The 17,377-nt window shown below is 51.9% G+C and overlaps 1 protein-coding gene across 2 annotated transcripts in view; it reads right to left on the bottom strand.

Moving 5' to 3' along the window:
* FLI1 (Fli-1 proto-oncogene, ETS transcription factor) overlaps nt 1–17,377 on the bottom strand; it is a 110,085-nt gene that overhangs the window by 24,613 nt on the left and 68,095 nt on the right. For both annotated transcript variants that reach the window (XM_006211658.4, XM_031670355.2), the window contains exons 3-5: nt 16,073–16,227; nt 11,802–12,005; nt 3,792–3,857 (exon numbers count right to left, since the gene is read on the bottom strand). In XM_006211658.4, the coding sequence (XP_006211720.4) occupies nt 3,792–3,857; nt 11,802–12,005; nt 16,073–16,227 (425 nt within the window). The remainder of the gene's footprint in view (nt 1–3,791; nt 3,858–11,801; nt 12,006–16,072; nt 16,228–17,377) is intronic.

Below are 17,377 nucleotides of genomic sequence, written 5' to 3' on the forward strand. Positions count from 1 at the left end.
CACGTCTTGGCTGTTGTAAATAGTGCTGCTATAAACACTGGGGTGCATGCATCTTTTAGAATTAGTGTTTTTGTCTTCTTGGATACATGCCCAGGAGTGGGATTGTGGGTAAGTCTATTTTCAGTTTTTTAAGAACTCTCCATACTGTTTTCCGCAATGGCTGCACCAATTTACATTCTCAGCGACAGCATAGAAGGGGTTCCCTTTTCTCCGCACCCTCTCCAGAATGTATTGTTTGTACACTTTTTGATGAAGGCCACTCTGACTGGTGCGAGATGATACCTCATTGGGGTTTTCATTGCATTTCTCTAATAATTAGCGGCATTGAGCATCTTTTCATGTACTTTTGCCTTTTCACCGCAGTAAAACACACATTGTGTAGAATTTATCATTTTGACCATCTTTCTGTGGCATTAACAATATTCACATTGTGCAGCTGTCACCATCAGAACTCTTCCGTCTTTCCAAATTGAAACTCTGTGTCCATTAAATAGTAACTCCCCATTCTGCCCTCCTTCCAGGCCCTGGCAATCGCCATTCCACTTTTCGTGTCTCCGTGAATCTGCCTACTTCAAGTACCTCCTGTGAGTGAAGTCATACGGTACTTTTCTTGGGGCATCAGTATTTTAAAAAGTTCTCCAGCTCATTCTCTGTGCAGTGAGGACTAGGGGGTGGTGCCAAGCAGGGGTTATGTATGAATTCATCTCTGGAGAGAGAATAGTGCAGGGATGCGGATGGAGATGACAATGAGAAAATTGCAGGGGCAGAGAAAAATAATGGGAAAAATTCAAATCTCTGCCCACACTATATTTGGGCAAGGTTGTTTTCATGAGAAGCCAGTTAGAAGGGAAAGGCTGTGTTTGTTGGGAAACTATCTGAAGCACGGGATTTTGAATCCTGCAACCTGGGTTTGAATCCTGGCTCTTCCCCAATGAACCTCTGAATGGTCCTGAATCTCACTTTCTCTGTCTGCAAAATGGAGGTACTTCAATCAACCTCCCACGGATGCTGCCAGGCTCAAAAACAGAGGCAAAGCAGGTGAAAAGTGTCTGAGATATTGGGTAACAATCACTTCCACCCTAATTTATTTTCTTAAGTGCATTGGCCTCGCTAACAGGTAGAGAGAGCACAATGGTTCTGGCTGGGTCCAATCTGTGACCACAGAATATTTAATTTAAAGAAGCTTAAAGACTGTTATAAATGAACTTTCAAAATCTAGTCTTCCTTCCTGGGCGCAAATAACCCTTAGAGAGTACAATCGTTTTCAGGAGACAAGCTGGAAGGGTGATTATGCCATTTGAAAGTAAAGAGGTATTTTCATTCGATAAATGCATGAAGAAACGTGCACAGACCTCGACTTCTCCCCTTTGTGCTTGATGCGAGCACCTGCCCTTTGTGGAACACATGCACGCACACACACACGCATGCACGGTGCTCTTGATCGACTCTGGGTTTGTTTGGGGCTGTGTGTGCCTTATTCAAACAAGATGGAGCTAAGGTTGCATGATGTCGTCTCTTTATTTTTCCATTTAATATCTGAAGAACTAAAGATGGCTATTAGAGAAAGGCAGAGACAGAGGGGTGGGGAGGAGGGGGAAAAGGAGAGCTTTGTCTTGCTAATGTACTTTGCTTTGTGGGATGGATGGGCCCTTTAGACAGATCCAGACCACCTCAGCACGGGGGAGGCAGCCGAGCAGCAAGGCAGCTCAAGTGGCAAGCGTTACTTACTGGGGACAAAGGATGCACCTGCAGAACACAGGCTTCAGGGTTCTTAGAGGCCTGGGCCGATGCTGGGAGATAAACGCCCTGCACCTTCTGACTGAGGGCTGGACGGGCATTGGCCTGCTTGCTGCTGTTCATTCATTTCAGAAGAGGGGCTGCGGCCCAGAGCACGTGGGAGCAGCTCCTGCAAAGGCCCGAAAGAGCTGGTGGTGGTGACAAAGGCGCCCCGCAGACAGAAGGACCGAGGGGAGCAAGAGCCACAGCACAGGTAGGGGAGAGGCTGAAAGCAAGGCCCCCTGGGGATGAATGAGTCCTTCATCTGTGCAGCTCAACCCAGACAATGAACATCATATTTTAAGTCCAGTTTCAGATTCTCTCTCATTGGCTCTGCCCCAGAGCCTCACTGGTTCACTCTGGCGTTGGCAGGCCTCATCCTGCAGAGCTGGAGGGACTTGCAGGGGCCGCCCACCTGCCTCCTTCCTCCTTTCCTCTCTGCCTCCTCCCTACCCCTCTTCCTTCCTTCCAAGACATGGATTTTTACTGCAAATGCAACGAGGCTCAGTAAGTAACCAGATTAGAGCACAGGGGCCCTGAAGCTCTTCTTTAGAAGCCAAGAGCTCAACAGTCAGGGTGTGACTCTTTTTTTTTTTTTTTTTTTTTTAGGTGTGACTCTTACCAGTTTAGTTCAGCCCCTTTATTTGACAGGAAACTGAGGTTCAGGGCTTGAAGAGATTTCCCCAATGTAAACCAAAGGTGCTCCAACTTCCAACCTAACGTGCCTGTCACTGTAACACTTTTTCTCTCTTACAGATGTTTGCAACATGATGGTAAGCGGGTCACCTAATAAAATGTGGTTTGGATTGTGGGATGAGTCAATGCGACTTCAGGGTTTTTTATGGAAAAAACCAATAACTCTGATTTTGAAAGGAAAACAGTAACACAAACAGGAACTAGCCCAGGGTCGGGCAAGGGGAAGAAAGCCACAGAAAAGCATGAAACTTTAAAAGCAGATTCATTATGTTGAAGATTTCTTCCACGGCACAGTCTGGTCATCATCTGATGATCATAGTGTGACCTTGGCCAAGACACCCAGGCTCACTGGCTCTGTGTTTCCTCCAGAATCCGTGACGATTTTTGAATCAAATGGCCTCTAAGTTTCTTCTCTTAGAAGAGCTTCATGTTTCTCTGAAATACTGTGCTGTGCTAACTCCACGCACCCAATACTGAAAAACTTCTGCTTTCCTGCATTCTATATGGCAGGTGTGCATCAAAGAAAAGGTACCGAAGGAGGCAGAGCCGAGGAAGAGAGGGTGCCTGCCACACTCCTATTCATTCTTCAAGCCCCCACTCAAAATGCCCCGCTCCATGGAATTTTTCTTTTGCCTAGGGCAGATTTTGCTTAACTCACATTTTTTCTCCCTTAAACCAGGTACCACGAATCACTCACTTGTTTAAACGCCTAGACTCTAACAGTGTCCAGAGCAGGAAATCTCCACAATGTTGTTTCATAAATAAAGATGCAGAGAAATGCTACTGTGACGTTCGCTAAATTCCTCACCGGCAAAATCCGTTTGCTGAGACAGTTTTCTTTCTCTCTCCAACAAACCAAACCGACTAGACCAAATCCCCAAATCACCACTTTAAAAAGGAACTAGAATCGCTATAATTTCTTACGAAAACAAAACGAAACAAAACCCAATGAGAATGTGCCATCACAAGAATCCCTGAAATCTTCATTTCCTTCCCTTCAACAGAGAAAACCTGCACCTTTCAGCTTTGAAAGTGGGCGGTATCCGTTTCCTTCCAGGAGCCACACGCTTTCTTTCCCAGAGTAATAACCGCAAGTCATATCTTTACAATATTATGACAAGATATTTAAAAACCCTGTCGCGTTTTCGCAGCCAGACGGCACAAGAGGGGGTCCCCTTGTCCACGCAGGCTTCTAGGAAGGCTGAGTGGAACAAGAGCGTGGAGGCACACTCCTGAGGTCCCCCGCCCGCTCTCAGCACCGGGGACGGTGCCGGGCTGGCCCTGAGGATGATTCTACGTGCCGGAGAGAAGAGACTCACCTTCCTTGACGTTCAGTCGCGAGGACGGGTCCGTGTGGGAGGTTGTGTTATAGGCTAACAGTGAACCTGAAAGATGAAGCAAAGGCATCAGGTTATGACCAAGCCACTCTTCTGAGATCAAGAGGACAAGGTGGGATGAGAAGGGAGTGGGGCGGGGAGGAGACGGGGAGAAGGTTGCAGGGACAGCTGACTCCTGGAGCGAGAAATAAAAAAGCTAATGCCACTCATTTTGGGGGCCAATCATGCAGGACTGTAGTCACTTCCTGGAGTTAGGGTGCGACGAAGTTCGGACAGAATGCCCTCCCAGCAGCCATGTTTGAGGTTCTGGAGTTTTCGGGGCCCACACGACGTCACGGCAGGTGCATGGGGCTGAGGACCACGCCCTGGTCTTGCGTCCGGCTCCCTCTGTAACCGTGGGTGAGTGACTTTATGTGTCTGGACCTTGATTTTGTCATCGGAAAAATGAAGGAGTTGAACTAGAAGGGGAGTTAGCAAACTTTTTATAAAGAACAGATAGTAAACACTTCAGTCTTTGTGGGTAAATATGGTCTCTGTTGTACATTCCTTTTGGTTTTTGTTCTGTGTTGTCCAGGGGCCAGCGGTGGCCAGATTTGGTCTGCATCTTGTAGCCTGCCACACCCTGGGGGAAAACTAGCCCTGTTCCTTCCTGCTGTGATGTCCTTTGGGTTTACAGGTGGGCGAGGTGCTTGGATGTTCACGGCTGGGGGGAGGAACTGGAAGCTGGGAAGGGCGTGAGGGTGACAGTCCTCCCCAGAGTAACTTTCGCATTCCTTTACACATATTCAAGAAAGTACAACTCGACACGGGGCATGAAACATTGAATTTTCTGTTGTCGCAGAGTGTTGATGCACAACTGTCTGAAGTTGAACGTTAATGCAAGACCCGTCTGGTAGTACGCGTTTTCTGGGGATTTTTTTTTTTTTTTGGTTGTTGCTGCAGGTAAAAAATTCTCCCTTCTTTCCTAAAACTAGACACATTCCTTTGTTTTGAGCAAATTCGGGAGTTTTATTTTGGAAAATGTAGGCATTTTTGTGATCCTTTTTGGGGTTCTCCTGAGGAAACTCAGACGTGCTATCAAGAAGGCTGCGATCTGCTTTTACAAAGGATGCAGTCAGCTTGACATGGGTGTTGGAGGCTAAAAAGTCTTTCTAAACAATCCTTTCCCTGCTCCCTGTGACCGAATGGACGGACTTAGGGATTTGGGTGCCAGGGCTTGGAGCAGGGAACGGGCTGTCAGACGCTCCTATTTTTAGTCTCAAGTCATGGAAGGGACGCTGGACCGGAGAGGCTGCCTCACCCAGCTGTGGGCGTTTGGTTGTGTGCCTCAGAGAAACCGTGTGCCCTTCCAGGCCAGACGACGAAGAAAGAATTTTGGAAGCATCATCCAACTGCCTAGAACCTCTGACTTCAGGCTTGGGCGACTATTCCTTCCAGCTCTGAAACAGTTCCAGACCAAAAAAAAAAAAAAAAAATACAGGGGTGGTGGCGATACTGAGACAGCTCTGTGCCAAAGTGTGGAAGTGCAGCTACGCTTTTAGAAATGAGACAGTCATGTGCATGGAATGGCCAAGAACCAGATGCGTTTGGTTATTGCAGACGCAAAACTATGGAGGACAGAGTAAGGCTGGGACCACCTCATTCAATCTAACTTGTTATGTAAACGAGACTTTAGAAGGAGACCTGCCTCTTACCATCGACTGGCTTTGTGACGGCCATCAGTTTACCCAGTCTCTCTAAGCTGGAGGCTCCTCACGTACAAAAGGGGCTACTAGCAGCACCTGCCTAGTTCGGCGGTCGTGAGGACCGAATGCAGCGACACATACAGCTGCCCGGAACAGACCTCGGCTCGTGACGAGTGTTCAATACGTGCGAGGCATTATCATTGCTATTTTTACATCGCTTCCCCCACAGACACCACAATGACACACAATAAACTCTTTATAAAGAGCTTGCTGGGCATTCGTCTGTCCTCTGGAATGAGAGTTATGAATGGGTTCCGCTGCAATAAGAAATAATCCTCCGTGGCTGGAAGGAGGTTAAGAAATGGAACCAAACGTTCCAAGGGAAGGGAAAACAGTCTCAGGGGTCAGACCAAGAACGTCTGCCTCTCGGTGCCCGCCGTCCCCTCCGGCTGAAACCTCATGGCTGAAGCAAATACAGAAAAATGATGGTCTCGGAGGATCAAGCTGCCTGAGTCATTAGCGCAGACGCAGTGGAGAGCACGGAGCTCAGATAAACTGCATTTATTATATTTCTCCCTCGGTGAAAGTTCTTCTTTGGGCACACGTGAATCTCACAGGAAACTCCCAGAAAGGCAAGAGAAGGGGTTGTTTGACCTCTGCAAAGCCCGCATGAAATACATATTTCATGGTAACCTAGGAGAAGGATTTTGCCCTGAAGACTGTTCTTGGTTCAAGTTTCACTCCTAGAAGGAGAGGCTGCCTTGCCCGTGGAGGGGCTGGTTCAGGGCATCTGACCTCCCTCCCGAGGGACCAGCATTCCCCTCTCTCCTCCCATTTTTATTTAACCAGTTCCTCAGGCTGCAGGGAGGGGCACCACACGCTCTTTCCTTAAAGGAATCTGCTCCCATGCTGGCAGGTCTCCCTGGAGCCTGGCCTCTCGCCTGATGGCTTTGGACTTCTCTCTCAAGCTTTGAGGCTCCTTCTCTGTAGGGTGAATGCCACCTTGTCAGGGGAAGCAGGCTGCGACGGGAGGAGAGACGCCAACACTCTGGGGATGCTCGTTGTGTGCCACGTACTTACTATCTATCTTCTCACTCCTTACACAGATGAGGAAATTGACATTCAGAGAGGTCAAGTAATTTCCCTAAGATCACACAGCCAGAAAGCCCAGGAGGCAGGCTGCCCATTCTGGTCTGTCTACGAAACCTGCTCTCAGCCCAGCACACCCTGTGGCTCCAGGCTAAATGGAAGGAACAGACAACACCTACCTATGGTGCTGGAAATCAGGACAGTGGTTACCTTTGGGGAAGAAGGGGCAGTGATGGAGAGGGGGTACATGGGGGCTTCTGGTCTCCCCCTTGACCTGGGGGTGCTGGTATGAGTCATGTGATAATTCCTTGACTGTGCATTTGTGATTTCTGCATTTCTCTCTCTGTTATACCTCAGTTAAAACACGTGGCTCCTTTTCTGTTTATGTACGTATGAGTGCATGTGGGTATCTATGCCTGTCTGTGTGCTGGGGACCCTGAGCGGCACAGAGTAGCTGCCGCTGAGAATGGGGTGGGCTTCCCAAAGTGAAAGCAAAAGGACAAAATCATCTTCCATTGTTGAGTCTGCCTGTCGCTGGTACGGTACTCGGGATCTGAAAGAGGATGGATATGAACAGAGCGAAGCCTTGCAGGTGTGGGGAGGGGCCCGACAATCGGGCTTTCTTCTGCTCCACATCCCCTCGGTGGACCTGGTCCTCATCTGGGGCACCTGCAGCCCGAGACAATGCCAACTGAGCGCCTGAGCCTTTGTCCCCCGCCTCGTGGAGATTTCGCCCGCCTGCGCAGCCGGCCCATTGAAGCCAGACTCCCTTCCCTCTGTGCTGCCGTCAATGGCCTGGCTGGAGGGTGCGGGCGGGAGGGAGGAGGGAAGGGGCTCCGTGCTCTAAACAACAGGCCTGACTGACTGGGGAGTCCAGGGAAATCTGGCTTTTTGTTCTCCTTTGTGGCTCAGACCCGGCCTGGCAGGGGTAATACTTCACCAGCTTAATTGTCCGGACCCATCACCTTTGCCCGAACATCTGAGGCGGCTGGTGGGAATGCCACAAAACGCAAAATGTGTTTCCCATTAAGTTTAAATTAAAAATGGGAATTAAGATAGATACCTTCGCTGTGGTCCCCCTGTCACACAGTATATTTCATTCCCTAGGGCTGCCACTATTTAAAAACAGTTTCTTAGTATTTTTCACAGGTCAGACCCAGACAGACAGACAGAACACAACATCCCATAAAGTGAAAAAAAGACCCCTGTTCCTTCTGCCTCTGGCTGCCCAGCCCACGACTTCTGGGCTCCCAGAAGCCCCGAACGCCCCCCAGCGGCCCTGGGTCTGAACTGCCGGCGGGGGGCAGCTCTCCCACTTCCTCTGAGGTCCGTCCCAGTCTTGCCTTGTGACACCCAATCTCACTTCCCGCAGCCCCGAGACTGTAAACGTGACCTCTGCCAAACGGGGTGTGCCGCGAGAGATACGGATGGGGCCGCCCGTCGGGCCCCGAGTGGAGGGCGCCCCGCGGAAGGGAAGGGGGCACGGTGGGCATGGTGATAGGTTTGGCTTAATCGGCCTCATTCCAGGAAGCCCCAGGAAAGTTTTTGGAAAGCATTTATCTCTTGGTGCAAACAAAAACAGAAGATGCTGTGGCCCAAACCTCACTGTGGGAGCCCCAAGGGGAGTGGGGCTAATTCCAAAGCAGGGCAGACAAGCGTGGCCCAGGTTAGCTCGTGCTCTCTGTGCGGCCTGGCCTTCGGAGATCAGAGCCTGAGGCCGTGATAAGAGGCCTGAGTCTTAGATACCAGGCTGCTCTTCACGGTCTGTGTGCCTTTGGATCAATTTGTGAAACAGTCCAGGCCTCAGTTTATTTTGGCTTTAAAATGGGGATTGATAAACAGTTGTCCTTGGTGTCCACAAGGGGGCATCCTGTCCCTGTAGAGTGAATGACACCTGAGCCCTGGTGGCCCCAGGAGACTCCAGGATGACCCCAAGAACTGTGGGCATCTCCCCAGACCTGGGCCTCACCGACATGGCATTTCAAGTGTGGATGACATTTCGGGGGGACGGTATAGGGACAGCACTCCATCTGGGCCAGCTGACAAGCCACGGCATGGACATCCAGTGCCTCCAGGCAGGCCAGGTAAACCCCTGAAGCCAGACAGGGTAGAGAGGGGGCTCAGGACATTGCTATTTCTTCTCCACCCTGGACAATACATTTTTAATTTGAAATTTGGTATTGAAAATTTAAAAGGAGGGCTCCCCTCCCAGACAACTGGAAGTGTAAATTTGATGCCAGAGCTTCTTAATCCTACCAGGTCCTTTTTTCTGCTAGAGTCCAGAAAGCTCAGACACTTTGGAGAGGGCAGCTGACTTGGAGTCTCCCGGCTTCCAGCCACGTTCGAAGGGCTCCAGTTCTCTTCTGCTGACTCTCCCAGCCCTGCTGTGCTTCCCCATCCATGTCCAGGAGCTCTGCTGTTTCCCTTCCACCGCTTGCCAGAGTGGAAATGCTTGAGCCCCACCCCCTCCTCCAGCAAAGGACAGATGACAAAGCACGAGGAATGAGCACCCTTCTCTCTGTCTCAGCTCAGCTGTCCCAGCCTCTCCCCAGAGCACCGGCCTCTCTGCCTCAGCACAAAATATCCGCTAGAAGTGAGTCTGGACAAACAACACACTGTTTGCGGGCCTGCTGGTGGGCACGAGGGGGGCTCCCGGCAGGCCTGAGAGCAGCCGGCCCCCAGGCACCGGACCTACCGCCAGGGGTCCCAGGGGCTGGAACTGAAGGTGGACATCAATTAGAAAGAAGCATGAATCAAAATTTTTTTCCATGATAGCAGATCATTTTAAGTCTAAGTTTCTCAAACGGCTTCTAGACTATTACCATACTATGCTGGGGCCAGGTTTTTTTTTTTTTAAACTTAATATAAGTATTTTAATTTTTGCTTTGCAGGCAGACATGGTTTGACATCAGTACACAGACCCCTCAATCGTTCGCTGTTTCCTCGACATGGTGTCAGACGTGTGCTTTGTTCCTCTCCTCTCAACTCTGCAAATTTGCTCCACTACTAATAAGCTCCCTTCTGGAAACTTCATATTTTTACTGCTCTGGGGCAGCTTCCTTAACAGCTACGAATCTTAAAAAGAAAGAAAGAAAGCAGCAGCAACTCACACTTCCTCTTGCCCTGCTACCTGGACCCCCAAACCAGAGTCTCGGGTCCCCGCTTCTTCCCGGCCTGCTCCCTCCTCTGCTCTTTATCTGCTCTCCTCCAACGGAGAGCCTCCTCCAAGGTTACCCACGGCCTCCTTACTCACTTTCTGGGCCTTCTGAGCGGGAGTCGGTCTTGCTTCAGGGGCCGTGAAGGGTCCTCTCCTGTGAAAGGAAGTCCTAGTGCGGACTTGGGTCGTTTATGGACCAGCCAGAATGCAGGGTCTGGGGTCACCTGGCGGGAGTGGGCTCCCCCCACGTCAACCTGGAATGTGCCCGAATATTCCCCCATCAAGGGCGTCGCCATGATGCCCGAGATAGTTGGGCCCTTTACGTGTTCGAGCAAGTCTGTACTGCTGTCCATCTCCCCTTCCACAAAGGAAGAAAAGGGGCCGGCGGTTCCTGGACCTCCCGCCACAGGACACCAGGAGGAGCAGGAAGGCAGGACCGGCCGGGGTGTTGGCTCTGCTGGTCTCTCCTCCTCCCGTCCGGCTTCTGTGCGCCCACCTCCACCCCCGGCCCTGCCCAGCTAGCGCCACAGCGGGACTCCGTGCAAAGGTCCTTTTAAAAATTCTATAAATACTTAAAGACTGAGAAATACAGATTGTTAGAAAAATGCTAATTCTCCAAAGTTCAGAAAAACTGGGTGGAAAATTGCCCCCTTTTTTGAAACTGCCATTTCTTGGGCTGACCTCATGTTGCAGCAAGACTCAGACATGAGGTAATTGCTCTGGTGTTAACATACACTGCATCACCCACACTCTCCCGCTGGTCACCAGACGCCTCGGAGAGGGGACCGGGGAGCCCCGAGGCACCAGTGGAAACTTCCGAAGGCATTTTTTAAAATTTTCGATTTTTATGGCCAGTGTGTGTTGCTCCCACCCCCCAGAGCGAGCTGTTGCAAGACGATCACAGAAAGGGTGAACGAGGACCCACTGAACTAATGAACGAACCAACCCACAGCCCAGGAGACCCGGGAGAGCGGCCTGTAGGCGCTGCTCAAGGATGTCAGCTTTAAAGGGGATCAACAGCCATCACCCTCCTTCCCTTGAAAGCTGAACTCCGACAAGATTCTCAGCAGCCTTGGCCACTGACAGCGAGCCCTGTGCTCTGGAGCTGCCAGCTGCTCTTTGGACAGAGCTGACAGTTAGAAAGCCCCTTCTAGAATGAGTCCGCATCTGTTTTTCTGCACCTCCCCCTCCCCCGTGTTAGTACCATCTTTTTTGGCCGCAGAACGATCCTTCAGAACTTGAGACTGTTGATCCAGCACCTGAGTTTCTGGTGAAGGGTTAAGGCTGAGGTGACCGGCAGTTTATCCAAATTCTGCTCCTATCTCTGTGTACATTTCATATCAAGTGAGATTCATATCAAATTGATGGGGCACGGTGTTAGAGAAACCTTGTGTTGGATAAATCCTTTGGACAACTGTGCACTTTCTTTCATAAACTCTCCCTTCCTAAAACTCCCTTCCTTCTGACTGTGCCCGGAGAAAGCTTCCAACAGACCCCAACCTGCGTGGAGCACCTGCTGCTACTGTCCCTGCTTATCCAGGGACGGTGTGTAGGGAACAGCGGTAAGGCTGGGTTACAGGGTGCTAGAGCGGCCCCAAGAATAAGAGGTAGTGAATGTGTAAAATTCTAAAACCTTAAATTCATGAATCAAGCGTTTACTGTAGGGATGTTAAATCATTGCTCACGAGAATACTGGCCAAGGCGTCCATCTATTTATAATTCAGAGCTGAGTAGTTTCTGGAAAGGGGTTCTCTTGGGAAGAGTGTCACTGGCCTCTGACAGACCCCGCGGGGCCACAGTGCCCGACTTTTCCTACATTCCTGGTTTTCCTCCCCTTGACCCGGCAGGACTGGGTCAGCCCCCTCACTGGGTGTCTGGGAGCCAGTGTGACCTCGGCAACTTCACACCCAGAAGTGCCTGCGGCTCCTGCCGCGTCCGCCCCGCCCTGGGGCGGTTCCTCATCCTGGCTGGCCTTGCAGAGTCGGTGCCCAGCCCCGGGACTTGGGCCGCAGCCCCTGGGGCTGTTCTGCTGCCCAGAAACGGAGGGGACCAGGCACTTACTTTCCCTGAGGTAGCTGAGGTGTGACAACAGCACTTCCGTGTTGTAGAGGGAGGTGGCTCGGAGGAAATCCTCCTTGTTCATTTTACACAGTTCCTTGCCGTCCATGTTCTGGAAGAAAGACGTGTCGATCTCCATCAAGCCGTACTCCTTGATGGCCCACTCCAGCCACTGCCGCACGTGCTCCTGCGTCCACAGCGTGGGGTCTACAGAGGACACAGATGTTAGTCAGCAGGGCTGCAGGAGGCGGGGCCTCCCCCTTCAGACCACCTGGGTGGCCTCTCTGTGTGTCTCTGTCTCTGTCCCTCTCCATCTCTCTGACTCTGGGTCTCCTCCCTCTTTCTCTCCCTCCACCTCTACCTTTCTCCCCTCCCTTCACCTTCCCTTGCTCCTCCTCTCTCCTTCATCTGCCCCGCCCCCAGTGGGAAAGTGGTCCCCTCCGACATGGTCCTCCCAGAGCTCCCACCTGGCCCCAACGCATCTGGAGCTGCCTGAACAACTTAGCGCTCTGGGTCCCCTAGACCCGGGGACCAATGTCTCTGGAAAGGGAAACCATCTGTATCTTCAGAACATCGATGACTGCAGGAAAGAACACCTGCCTCTCAGATGGCTGCAGGAAAGAGCACACATGTGGACGCTTGGACCACAATTCCATCTGTGCAGTCGGAAATCCAGAGGTGTTAATCTTTAACTTAAATCCAACCTGGGTTTTCTCCCTTTGGGGACAGCTGTGTTGACATTTCTTTAAGAACATCTCCTGAATGGTTTCAGGATATTTAAATCCCAAAGATGAGAATGGTGTCAGAGGGAGAAAACGTTTTAGGTCCCAAGTAAGTAATGGAAGGGCTGAGGCCATCTCCCCTTAGGACCCCCAAGACTCCTCCCCAGCCAGGGGGGTGTGTGTGTGAGGGGAGCTGGTGTACCTGGAGTGCTGCTGGCGAGTCTAATAGCTGCCACAGTAGGTGGAGCCCTTAAATCTTATCATGTATCACAACCTGGAAGCCATCTCTTTCCTTGGCACCCAATTATTGGTGGATCCAATAAACAGTCAAGTATGTGCATCATGGGAGAAAGTTACATGGGTCTATTCCGTCCACATGAAACACTTAGGCAGGAAAGTGTGTAATTAAGTGACAGGTTTTTGTGGCGGCAGATGGAGGACTCCCAGGCGGAGGGGTTAGTGTGCATCTGGAATCACAGAGGCTTCTGGGAGGAGGAAGGAGACTTGACAGCCCCCAGCTTCTACTGGGCTGGCGTTATTAGCCTGCTTTCTTGGGAGGAATAACTTTGCTACCTCTGTCACCTCACCCTCGCATTCTAAGGGGCTGTGAAGGCTCTCAGCAAAAATGGGAGAGGTTTGAATGACTCAGAGTGGCCGTGGTGAAAGAGCAAGGTTCTGTGGTCTCCCCCCACCCCAGAGTGGGGCTGGGGCACCGCCCATGCGTGGGGCAGTTGCTGAGCTGGTGCTGGAGGTGGCGGAGTGGGCAGAGAGGTGGGGTTAGAAGAGGAGGACCTGGGGCCGCAGATCCCAGGCTGCTGCCACCGTCAACCAGTGACCCAGGGCCCGGGAACCCGTAACAGCCCGGATTTTGAATGCCTACTAGGCATTCCACGTGTCCTGCACGTGTCCCCTTTTTCCACTCATCAAGAAAATCTGGCAAAAGGGCTTTTATCTTCATTTTGCAGATGGGTAGTGGAGTTGGGAAAGGTTAAGACTCTGCTCAAACTTCAGTCCCAGTCTGAGCTGGGCTTCCGGTTCTCCCAGGACTGCACTTAGGTGAGGGTCCCCGACCCCCCAGCCTCCTCTTTGCTGCCGGTCTCGCCTTCCCACCTTAGCTCATAGGAGAGGTCCTCTGTCATCACTCCAGAAGGCCCAGCCACTCCTAGGGCGTCACTGTCCAAGTCTGCATCTCTCTCTCTCTCAGATAAATTTCTTGCTTTGATTTACTCTTTCACTCTCCAGAAACAGTTAGGCATGGACCATTGGTAGATGGAAATAATTTTGCAGCATCCCAGAATTCTAAAGAAACGTGTCCTCGGGGAGCTTGGATTATGCGGCGTACTATTTCATCAGCTCTCCTTTGTTTCTCCTAATTCCTCACTTTGAGTAGCCGCAGCCTCAAATTCAAATTTATACTGTATATGTTATTTATTTTACTATTTCCTCCCTTGCTTTGGGCTCTGTCACAATATTATTTCTCTCCCTTTACAGCACAATGAATGATAAATCTTTCTCTCTGGATCACGCTAAACTCTTCTAAATGTAGCTCCTGGATGATTTAGTCCTGGTGTCTTCCCATCTGAACTTGGAACTGGGGATTAACTAGGGCCTTCATTTATACTTGTCTTAAAATCCCACCATAAATTCAATTGGTTGTTCCACCAACGTTTCACTGCCTTAATTTGTGGACTTTCCCAAATGAGACTTTCTCTCCTGTCCAGGAGGCTGAACTGGAGGAGGCCAAAATGTGTGAGGATGATGCCTGAAGATCTAGCCAGAGGTAAAATAATGAAGTGAATCCCCAGCTAGTGAATTCATTACATGAAGTGCTTTGAAACCCCTCTGGTAGGAAATCAGGCTCTTCTCATCACTACGGCTGTGGTCACCGTGGCCCACAGAAGCCCCCCATTTTGCTATTTCTTTTGAAAGCACTTCAGAGTTGAAGGGTCAACCAAGCAGTCTGGTCACTGTCCCCACTTCTGCATCCCCTCCCTGGAGGGACTAGGAAGTGAGATGGTGTCCACATTTGGTTGAGAGACCGCCTCTGGCCTCCTGGCTCTTCTGTCCTCAAGATTTCCTTCCCAGGCTGCCACTGTTTGGAGAAGCAGGGCTGGAGCGGGGGGTTTGATACCGAGTGAGCCGAGGCCTGGAGAGGTTCGGCTCTGCTGTCGGGGGTGCAGAAGGATCCCTGCAGGCCAGCTCTGGTCTGCCGTCACTGCCCGCCTTCTTTCCGCGAGAGGGGAGAGGGCAGGCTTTTCCTGGCCCTGGCCGACACACCTGAGCTAAACACTCGTGGTGGGGGTCCTGAGGAAGGGGGGTCGGACGTGACACCACAGAAACAGTGTCTCGGGACGAGGCCGTTTACACGGTGCCCGGCACCGGGAAGGCCCTCAGCCCGTGGACCCATTCCTCCTCTGCCTGTCAGGTCACATGCTTGCCGAACAAGGAAACTGAAAACGCTTTAGGAGCAGTTTTTAAGCCCCGGAGGGCGCAGGAGTTCCTGTCAGCCCGGCCCTCTCCTGCCTCATGCGTGCCCGCCCCCGCCACCTAGAATTTGGCCCAGGAGGCATGCACCGGGCTGTCTGTCCCAGGAGATGGTGACACACCGCTTCCCGTGGAAAATAAATGCCCAGAGCCTAGGAGGAGAGACCGTTATAAAACCACGCCTTCCTGACAGACTCGCAACCCCCTTTGGACTACCTCGAAGACACATCTAGTCCTCTGCCCTCAGACACAACTGTGTCGGCACGTCTCCAAATGGAAGGGGTTTGGCCTTTTGGGAAACTTGTTTTGGTGAGATTAGGTCTCACTCCTGCCCTGGAATTCACTTTGCCTGAGATCTGGACATTCTCGCTCCTTCTACCTGGCACGGACCCTACACGTTGTAGATTTGACTCCCTTTTGGACCAGGCGGCTGAGCTCGCTGGCCGAGGCAGGATATCCGGCCAACGCACTGAAGGCCTGAACAATGATTTTATTTTCTGTAACCAACAGTGCCGATTCCTAGGAAAAATAGGTTATTTTTACAGAATGACATAACTTGCTGCACACATGTGAAGGCGCTCCTTTTGTTAAATATAGTTATTTCTATTTTGAAACCATAAGCGCTGGCTGTAATTTTGGAAAGGTGGGACCCTGCAGATGCCAGGCAGTGCTTGCCAGGTGGACATGACAGCCTCTGAGCCACCCTTCTCCTTAAAAGCAAGGGTGGGCACGCCTGGGTGTTCCCGGGATTCCTTTTGGGTTCAGAGGGCCTGGCCTTTCCTCCCTTTGCTGGGCACACCCCGTGTGCGCTGCTGGGCACTCAGGACAGACTCTCCGGAGTGACCCTGTTTGGGGGCGGGGCTACTGGACGCTGCACGTCAGGGTCTGGTGACATGGGGGAGGCTGTCTTGGAAGGGGACCAGGGAAGGAGGCGGGAGGCGTGGCTTTCCCAAGTAAGCATTTCCACCGAGCACAGGGTACCGGGTGGAGGTGGAGACGCCCACTGGGACTACTAGCCCAGAAGAGTGAGGACGTGGATGGCAGGCAGCCGCCTGGTTCCCAAAGTACCTGCGGGGACGATGACCCTCCTCTCGTTGGTGGTCATGTTGGGGGGAGGGGGGCCGTTCTTCTCGTCCATGTAGCTGTTGTAGCTCATGGTGTTGGACTCGCCTCCGCCCACGAGCTTGCCGCATTTGCTAACACTGCAGTCCACCGGAGACTCCCTGGAGCGAGAAAAGACAAAGTCCAGAGGAAGTCATCAGTGCCACTGCCACCACGGCCGCGGCGTGGCACGGGGCCGCTCGCCCCAGCCAATCGCGCCACGTCCGCGGAGCCAGCGCCCGGCCCCGCTCAGTGTAACGATGACGCGGACGCTGCTGACGCGGCCTGATTTCTGTCCACGCTGCCACCAGGGTTTTCTTCAATTCCCATCCCAATCCTGTAATTACGGTACTGAAAAACTTTTTGGCAGCCCCTGGCTGCCCTCAGACTGGAGTCTGGACCTCTGAGTCCGGCGTTGCTGCCCTTGCCTCGCCCCCACGGCACCCTGTTTCTAACGTGGTCCTAGGACTTGTCTCGCCATGCGAGGGTTAGCCAGACAGGTGCGCTTCCCCTTGCTGGACTGAGAAGTTCCTGACGGTGTCACTACTTTCAGGTTTTCACCTCAAGCATCTTAGATAGTGCCTCACGGAGGGAGTGAGCCATCAGTATTTCCTAAGCGACTTCTTCCTGTTGTATGTATATTATTTTAACATAGTTCTCATACAGTGTTCCATCTGAACTTCCCAATCACCCCCAGGACAGGGATGGCAAGGGTTAACACCTCCTTTCTATGGTTAAGGAAACCACACAGTGAGGTGACTGGCCCAGGGGCGCACAGCTAGAGAAGATGGAACTGACTCAAGTCTCCTGCCTTAAGCTTCTCTAGCAAAACACACATGCAGAAGAGCTGGCTGCTGCCTGAAGGAGGAAGAGAATCCAAGAACCTCAACCCAAGAGGTTGTGGCCCTTGTGGCATTTTGCAGGCCTGACCACCCAGCCCCCGGAAGTACACAAGGGACAGGGCAATCCCCCTGAGCTGGTCTCCAAGTACACGGCCAGGTCAACCCCTGGTACTCGGCAACATGGGAGCAGAGAGGCTGCCCACGGCATTCCAGCTCAGCAAAGAGCATCTGTCTGGAGACAGAGCCGACATCTCACCTGTGGCCACCTGGTGCTTGGAGTAGGATGGCAGAACACCCTACCTACCCTGAGCCCAGTGCTGCCCAGGGCAGTGCCATCCTGCCCTGCCTCAGCTTCTGCTCAGCCACTCCGAGAGCAGTGGAACGAAGGAGAGACTAGAGGCCAGGGAGAGGCTGCAGCCCTGGTCATCCG

Source organism: Vicugna pacos, chromosome 33 (assembly GCF_048564905.1).
Source record: "Vicugna pacos chromosome 33, VicPac4, whole genome shotgun sequence".
In the NCBI taxonomy this organism is placed as follows: domain Eukaryota; kingdom Metazoa; phylum Chordata; class Mammalia; order Artiodactyla; family Camelidae; genus Vicugna; species Vicugna pacos.